At 42.7% G+C, this 8,773-nt stretch overlaps 1 gene segment (V, D, J or C); it reads left to right on the forward strand.

Annotated features, from left to right (window-relative positions):
- The first annotated feature begins 6,159 nt into the window (after nucleotides 1–6,159).
- LOC122808010 lies at nucleotides 6,160–8,143 on the forward strand. The segment is given in 2 exon segments: nucleotides 6,160–6,233; nucleotides 7,002–8,143. Coding segments are annotated over 2 exon segments (489 nt in total).
- Nucleotides 8,144–8,773: the final 630 nt, after the last annotated feature.

Here is an 8,773-nt window from a genome sequence, read left to right on the forward strand (position 1 = left end):
TCACTGAATCCTTGACAGTGGGACAGAGTCACCAGTTACTTTAGTCTTGGGAGGGCTCATGGAAGAATATTCCTAAGCACTATCGAGCCAAATGATACTCGTCCCCTCGAGACCTGATCCAGTTTGTAGCGAGTGATAAAGGTATGAGGAGAAGATCATGTGGCTGCTGTGCAGATATCATCCAAAGATGGTCTGGCATGGCATAAAAAACTGCAGAAGTTGCCATCACTCTTGTTGAATGGGCTTTAACTGGATGTGAGAGTTGAAGTCTTCTAGAATGAGAGATGAAAGTTATCAGTCTCTAAGCCATTTGGCCAAGGTAACCTTTGAAACAGAATTACCTAACAAAAGAGAGGAGAATGCCACAAATAATTGGTCAGATTTTCTAGAATCCTTTGTTCTGTGAAGATAGATATGTAACTGTCTAAGGACATCTAGTAAGTGAAGAGCACAATCCCCTTTATTAGAAAAATTAGGGAAGAAAGCTGGCAGTTGCAGAGTTTGGTTAATGTTAGATTCTGAAACAACCTTAAGTAAAAAGGTTGGATTCCTTGTGAAATATTAAATAGGGAGGTTTGCAGGATAAGGCCTGAAGTTCAGATACTCTTCTGGCAGATGTAATAGCTACCAAAAATAAAGTTTTCCAAGACAAGTATCTTAAGTCACAAGTCACTGATGGTTTGAAAGGGTTCATAGTGAAGCCATGATGAACTAAAGTTCAATCTCAAGGAGGAATGGGTTCCTTAAGTGTAGGTCTTAACATTATCAGACCCTTTAAAAATCCTTTACATTTTTGTGACATTAGAGATGCACCATTAAAATCCATATGAAAGTTGGACATTGTGGTTAGGTGAACTTTAATTGCTGAAGCAGAGGAGCCAGATTGGTAGAGGGTAGCTAGGAAATCCAATATCTTATGAATAGGACTGGCATAAGGGTTTATTCAACTTTCAAGGGCCCAGTTATCAAATTTTTCCCATTTACATTGATACAGCTTCCTAGTAGAAGGTTTGTGATGAGTGACAATAATTTGTCAGACAGGAGAAGAAAGGGAAGGATGCCTGGCAATCATGGGAATTGGAGAAGCCATGCAGTGAGCTTGAGATGTTGGAGATTTGGAGGTACCATGCCCTCCAGATGGACAGCAAATCTGGAACTAGGTCCAGAATCCATGGTTTCCAAAGAAGATGAGACCAAAGGAAGAGAAAACAAACTTGTCAAGCCCACAAGGGGGCAATGAGGATTATTGAGTTATCCAACCTTTTGGCTTTCTTTAGAAACTGGGATATCAGAGTCAGGGGGAAGGTATAGAGGAGACCAGAGAGCCAATTGTGGAGAAAAGGATCTCTGGGTGACCCCTCCAGTGGGGGGGGGTAGGCAAAGTAACTGCTGCACTTGTTGTTTAGGGGGGACACAAAAGGTCACTGCAAGGTTGGCCCCAGTGACACAAAATCTTGTTCACCACCACAGGATCTAGAGACCACTCATGAGGCATGAGAATGGTTCTGCTCAGTTTGTCTGCTATCATACTGCAACTCCCCAGAATGCACATTGCTGTGAGAAAGCAGTTAAATGAAATTGCCCATTGCCAAACTCTGAAGGGCTCTTGACACAATGGCTAAGATTTGGTCCCTCCTTGTTTATTGATGTACCAGACTACTGACATGTTGACCTTCTGAATAGCTATTGTATGTAGAGGAAGGACATCTTGGAATGCTTGCAATGCTAACAGCACTGCCATCATCTCTAGAACATTGATGCGCAAGTTGGCCTCTAATTGGGACCATGTGCCTTGGACTGTTTCCCAGATAATGCCCCCCACCCTATCTGGAAATTGTCAGTGGTCACTATGGCTTGGGGTTGGGGAAGAATGAATGGCTGACCCAAGAGAATCTGATTGGAGTGGAGTCACCATTTGAGATCCTGTTTGCAGTGATCGGTGATCAAGATTAGGTGAGACATAGGTAGTTGCATCACAGAGAATTGGGAAGCAAGTAGCCACTGCAAATTTCACATGTGATACCTTGCTAGAGGAGCAAGAATGATTGATGCTGTCATGGACCCCAAGGTTTGTATGACTAGTCTTGCTGAAACCCTTTAGTTTCATAAAATTCACTTGACTTGTGATCTGATATATTGAAATCTTTCTGGAGGGAGTGAGACAATTCCTGAAACAGTGTTTAAACAGGTTCCAATAAACTCTAATTGCTGAGTGGGTTGCAAACTTGCTTTCTCAAAATTTATGGTCATACCTAGAGATGTACACAAGTGTAGAGTGCACTATTTTGTCCATTCTAACTTACACCTGGTGGCAACTGTAAGGAGTCAGTCATCAAGGTAAGGAAATACTCGAAATCCAGCAGTCTGAGATGAGCTGCTAATGCTGCCTTGCATTTGGTGAACAGCCTGGGGGCTGTGGTGAGACCAAAGAGCAGCACTGTGAATTGGAAATGACTGGCTCCCAGCTGGAAGAGCAGATAACGCCCGGAGCTTTTGTTCATTTTTATATGGTAATAAGCATCCTGAAGGTCTACAGAGCACATCCAATTGCCTTTTTCCAAGAACAGAAGTATCGACTGTACTGAGACCATCCAGAATTTCATTTTCTGAACTGCTTTGTTGAATTGGCTGAGATCCAAGATGGGTCTCCAGTCCCCTGTTTTTTGGGCATTAAAAAGAACATTGAGTAAGACCAGGATCCTGACTGGTCTGATGGGACTTTTTGGATGACTCTTTTGTCATGCAGTATTTGAATTTCTTAAGCTGCTGCTTCACTGTGACTGGGTGGTGAGTCTGGGAGTTTCTTCTGGGATGGTGGGAGAACTGATCATGGTATTTTGTAACCTCTGGATATTATTGCCTACACCCATTTGTCCATAGTTAATGTTTGCCAGGCAGATTGGTGCAGAGAGAGTTGTCCCCCAACTGCCTCCAGAGGAAGGCAATCAGGTACCCATTCAGGGATGGAGTAGGAAGTACCAGAGAAAGATTCTCTGGACCCCTGGTTTTGCGGTTCATTTCTGCCTCTGGGGTGGCGTCTTCTGTTACTTTCCCCTCTGCCCCAGGAAAAGTCTTTGCCAAGTAAACCCTGGAAAGGCCCTTTGGATATTTTAAACCATAGTCTCCCACTTCTCTGGTTCCTGGAGTAGGGCCTCTGAGGAGTGGAGAAATGTACACCTACAGCAGAAAGGGTCTTACCATCTTTATCACATCTGGCTAAAGTGTCTTTAACCTTGGGGCCAAAAAGGGTGGATCCATCAAATGGAGTGTTGACGAATGACACTTTTAATGGCTCTGCAAAATTGCACAACTGCATTCAGGAATACCCTCTAATGGCTATGCCTGAATCCACTGTTCTGGAAGTCCCTTCAGTTGCATGAGTAATCAGCCTCAAGGAAGAGTTAGAAATTGCAAGGGTTGTTAGCTAAGAGGTAATGTTGTCACGTACTGCTCCTTCAAGGGTATCTGAGGGCTCCTTGATCAAATCCTTCTGTAGTCTTGTGAAGTGTGCCAAATAATTCAAGGACCTGAGAAAAAAGGTCGTTGAAGCATAAATGTGCTTCCCAAATCTGTCCAAAGTCCTAGATTCCTTGTTAAGAGGATGGATAGTTAGACTTTCCTTGGCAAATTCCCCTTTTTGTGGCTGCCACTATCACCTTGGCATCAATGGGTATTCCTTTGAACCAGTAAGGCTCATCCTTTGGGGCTAATAAGATATGATCAGGCCTTTTGGGAATCAGCGCAATGGCATCAGGCATCTTCCATGCCCAGTGAGTGATCAGTTTAATGAGATTGTCAGCATGTGGAGAGATCCAAGAAGTTGAGGGCTGGGCATGAAAAGCCTCCAGGTATACTGACTCCTCCAAAGAAGGTTGGATGGAGGACCAGCCACCCCTCTGTTTTAGGATTTCTAGGATGTCCCTGAAGAAAACATCATCAGTGGGTGACCTGGGGGAACCTTCCCCTTCATCAAAATCAGTATCTTCGGTGAAAGACTCTTCCAGGGAGTCTAAGTGCTTCCTCTTGCATGTCCTCTTCACAGGAACTTCCTCAGGGGGATGATCCGGGGAAAGTGTCCTAAGAGGAAGCTACTAAAGTGGGTGTAACCTGGGGTTTTGTGCCCTCTGTCCTGTGGAAGAGATGTATGGCAGCTCAGGTTGAGAGATGTTCTCCTGACAAAAATGACAAGTACTGTGAGTCTCCAATGGACAAGGCCTTCTCCATGACTTGGAAGGCCAGTCCTCCGTAGAGTGACGGGAGCTTGGAATCGAAATAGACTCCTTTGGAACTGGGGTGAAAGCCCGCACTGAGGAGGCTGCCTCCAAATCAGAAGCCTGGGTCAAAGCTGCAAGGGCCAAAGCACCAAGGGACATGGATGGCTCCAAAACTAAGGTAACCAATCCATGAACCTTAGACCCAACCAGAGATCCCTGATCCCGGGAGCCCTTCAGATCTGAAAACTTGGAGGAGTTCAAGGCAGCTGTCAGAACCAGAGAAGAGGATGTTACCAGAACTGAGACAGTTGATTCCAGGAGTGTCTGAACCAGGGGCTCCAAAGACTCAACAGGAGTTGGAGGAGGAGGAATTGAAAGTATCGTAGATTGGCTGGTTTTGATGCCAGTGTGCTAGGAACCGAGAACAATCCCCTTTCTGTCAGAAACTGATTGAACAGTTTCAAAATGTTGGCTTCTGAGAGACTCTTAGTATATCGGATAGAGGCTGTCGAAGGAGACTTAGGAGGTCTCGCTTCGAGAAAGGGACTTGGTGGCCTGTCCTTAAAAGGATCAAAGGTTGGTGAGTATCTTGTCCTTGGGAATAGAGGCAGCTATGACTGTTTTGACACCGAGGGTACTGAGGGTACCGAAGAAGTCACTTTTAGCTCTTATACAGTTTTAAGTGGCAAGCCAGGTAGACCTTCCAGTGCCGAAGAGCTCTTCATTACCGAGGTCAGTTTAGAGACCTTCTTGAATGGTTCTGATGAACTAGGAAGTGAAGAAGGTATTTTCTTGGTAGAGGAAGAAGAGGAGGATGAAGATGTGCTAGCTTCAGTCCTAGACCCAGAAATGCCCTTTTTGAAATCAGATTTGAAGAGTCCCTTCAATTTAAGTTTATTCTTCCTCTCAGTAAGGGTACGGGCAGAGAAGCCATGACAAATTGAACAATCTTCCTGAAGACAAAGTTTCCCCAGGCAGTATACACATAAGGTATACCCGTCAGAGTTGGGCATCTTACCCTGGCACTTCTGGCACCTTTTGAAACCAGTGGTGCCTTTTGAAGTTATAACAGGGGACAGTTGTTTTTCAGCCATAACAAAGAAAAAGGGCTAAAATACAGATACACAGATAAAGAAGAGATATAGAGATGAAGAAGATTTTTTTAAAAACAATTAAGAAGGGATAGGAAGAGAAAAACTACCAACAATGATGATACCAGTACCTAAAGAGGTAATAAAGGGAAGAAATGTATCAACAATGGTACTAAAAGAGACTAAAAGGTAGAAAGATAAAGAAAAAAGAAACAGTCACACAAAGCTACAACAAGAGTGGGTAGAGAGAAAAATGTTTAAGAAGAAAAATAAGGAAAAATATGAAGATATAAGGGTATTAATAAAAATAAACTTACTCAGAATCAGCCAAGGCTGGAGAGAAAGACAAAAGCATCTGACCTACAAAGCAGCAAACAAAGATCTGAGGTAAATTTGAAGCGGAGCATTATGGATAGTGCCTGGCTTGAGAGTTTGGAAGGCACAAGCTGGAATTAACAGCCGAGTCGGTTCTGAGGCTCGGAACTAAGTCCAGCGTCAAGGATTCAATGAAGATTGACAACATCAGATGCAATATTAAAAATTGACCTTGATGTGCGTTATTTGAATCCCCATTATGTTTGGCTTTGTTCATAATTCTTGCATTTATAATTTTAAGAGGTTGAGAAGTATGCTTCTGTTTATGTGTCGTTCTACTAAATAGTAGTACGCATTTTTTAGACTACACCCTTCCCCTCCCCCTCCCTGCCACCACCGCCACATCCACGAAAAAAAGGACCTGAATGCTGAACGTGAACAAAGAAGCCTCCCACCAAAAGTCTTTAATACGCAGTTATGAGTCATTTCCTAGTGAGATGATATATAACAGCCGGATGATTGTGCTTTAGGCAATAGGCACTTAACGCCTGACAGAAATGACAAGAAATGTTTCTGCTTGTTTCGACGCTTTGCATTCTGCTTTGGATAACAAGTAAGAAACCACTGCGGACATCCTACATTTCTGTAACGTCCATTTAGAGACCGAGCTCGTAATTCAATTCTGTGAATGCCTGTGTTTATAGAATATTTTAAAATGTTGATTCGGTTGTCCTTCTTATGAGTAAGACAGTCTTACAGTTCTGACATCCCATTACTGTTCCCTTATTTGTACAACTCTTCTTACGTTTATTCATATTTGTGAAGCATTATTTAAAGAGGAATTGTTAAGAGTTTGAACCAGGCATCCCGACAGTTTAGAAACTGAAAACAAAAAAGGAAAATGTCAATTATGCTTGCCTTATCTCTGATCAATTGGTATTCAGTGTAATGATAGTAACGAGTAGATGGCTGGGAGTGGGGCAGATCTTACCTAGCGCACTTAACACATTAATCAGAAACTTTTTATATAAAAAAAATCAGGAGGTGTCAGGTATGTGCTCCTTTGCAATCCTCTTAGGTGATTTTGCGCGTCAGAGCAGAATGTTCACTATTTTTATGTAAACCTGATTAAACAGACCGTCAGATAGATGTTACTGGCTCTAAATGTTTGGATACCTCTGCAGGTGCATTACAGCTTGCTGTGTATATAATGTACGGTTAAACTTGCACAATCTAATCAGAACCTGGGTCATTACTTGAACAATAATACACAGCTCACCATATAAGACTGTAAAATGTGTTTTCAGTTTGTCCCAAGTACAGTTTGCTTTTACTATTGATTTATTAGTTTGCTTGTCTGTTTTCTGGCTCGTTTTGACAGGTAATTGCAGTGCCTTTTCTGTAATGCAGTCGCAGAAGTTTGTCAGCAGAAAGCCTGATGAGGCTGTTGTCCTCTCGTGTGAGCATGACGGGGACAGCAGCTATAACTACTACATCTACTGGTACCGACAGCTCCGGGGTCGTGGTGGGCTGCAGCTCATGACCTACTCCTATGCCAACAACCCACCTAATGATGAACAGGAGTTCAAAGGAAGACTGATCACCACCAGAGACGGTAAACAGAAAAGTAACATCACAATCAACAGTCTAAACGTTACCGACACCGGAACGTATTTCTGTGCAGCAAGCACTGCACAGCGAGGCAGCTCCCCTAGAGACCTAACAGAAAACTCCCCGCTGGTGCTGCTAGTAAATTTAAAACAACTTATAACACACAGGAAAATAATGGCTCTGCACCAACTGCGAACTGCATCTCCTGTTTAAAAGGAAAAAACAAAAGGCTTTACAGCTCCAACTACACAAACAGGGGTCGACTGCATTTCTTACTTAAGTGTTTATTTTCATACCCCCTCAACCTGCAGATATTGAACAAAGGTGCAAAGGCTGTTGAATAGCAGATTGCTCATTCTTTCCCTATTCAAACACAACTTAGATCGATTGATGGGAATAAGGAAAGTTACCCCCAGGACTGCTTCCTGCATTACTAATGGATGGTGGCAGCTCCTAAATGCCGTATCCTGCAGCAGGGTCCCTTTTTAGTACTCAGTAGCATGATCCCAGAAACATTTATTCACAAATGGGAAGTATGGGAATAAAAATTATGGTAAAAGTACCTTGAACACCCAATAGGATTACACAGCTAGGCTTAAATAGCTCTTCAGGGCAATTAGCCTACTAGTATTTATTTGTAAACAGACCTGTAATGTTGGTACTTTTTCGGCTTATGTAGTGGGAACATTCATGGAACAGTACAAAAAAGAGTAATTGATTATTTCTTCATTGTTCTTCAGTATCTAGTCCACAGACTAAAATATTACTTTGACAGCAGGTTCAGTACAAAGCTCTGCCAGAAGCAGGCTGTGTAAAACTGCAGTGAGGTTGATATTAACCCCAGAAGTCCATCTAGCATCTGAGCCTGGTTTTGATGCTAAATCCTGACCAAGATGGTCAAGGTCATGGCCTCCCGGGCCCCTTTTCCATAAAATGAATTACACTGAATGCAATGAAGGCCTCACACCAGGGTTACCACCTGTCCCACTTTACGAGGGACAGTCCCTCTTTTGGGCAGTTGTGTCCTGCAAAAAAAATGTAAAAATGGCAAATGTCCTGAGATTTTAGGACAAAATTATTTCCTACATTTTATGTAATAGTTACTTAAAACAGTTATTCTGTATCTGAAACACCTAAATGTGATAAGAAACAGCATAAGCAACTAAAATGCTACAAGAATAAGCTTTTATTTAGGCAAAAAAGTGAAATTCTGTCCTTTGTACTGGCCATGGGTATGTTTTGCCCTGCAAAATCTGATGTTTACACCAAAAATGTCCCACTTTGGGCATTTGAAAAGGTGGCAACCCTACCTCACACACACACACACACACACACACACACATATGTACACATTCACATACACATAAGTGTACACACGACTTTGCAGAACTTATCTGCTGGGGTATTATCAGCACCACTCCTGCCATTGGAATGAATGGTTGTATGTCATCTCCATAACTGCATGAACATGAAGAAGGGAGAAATCTCCCACTGCATGCACACTTAGAAGGTGCAGTTCACTGCTTTCCTATGAAAAACAGA

This window comes from Protopterus annectens, chromosome 8.part0 (genome assembly GCF_019279795.1).
Source record: "Protopterus annectens isolate FY-2018-M chromosome 8.part0, PAN1.0, whole genome shotgun sequence".
Classification (NCBI taxonomy): Eukaryota; Metazoa; Chordata; order Ceratodontiformes; family Protopteridae; genus Protopterus; species Protopterus annectens.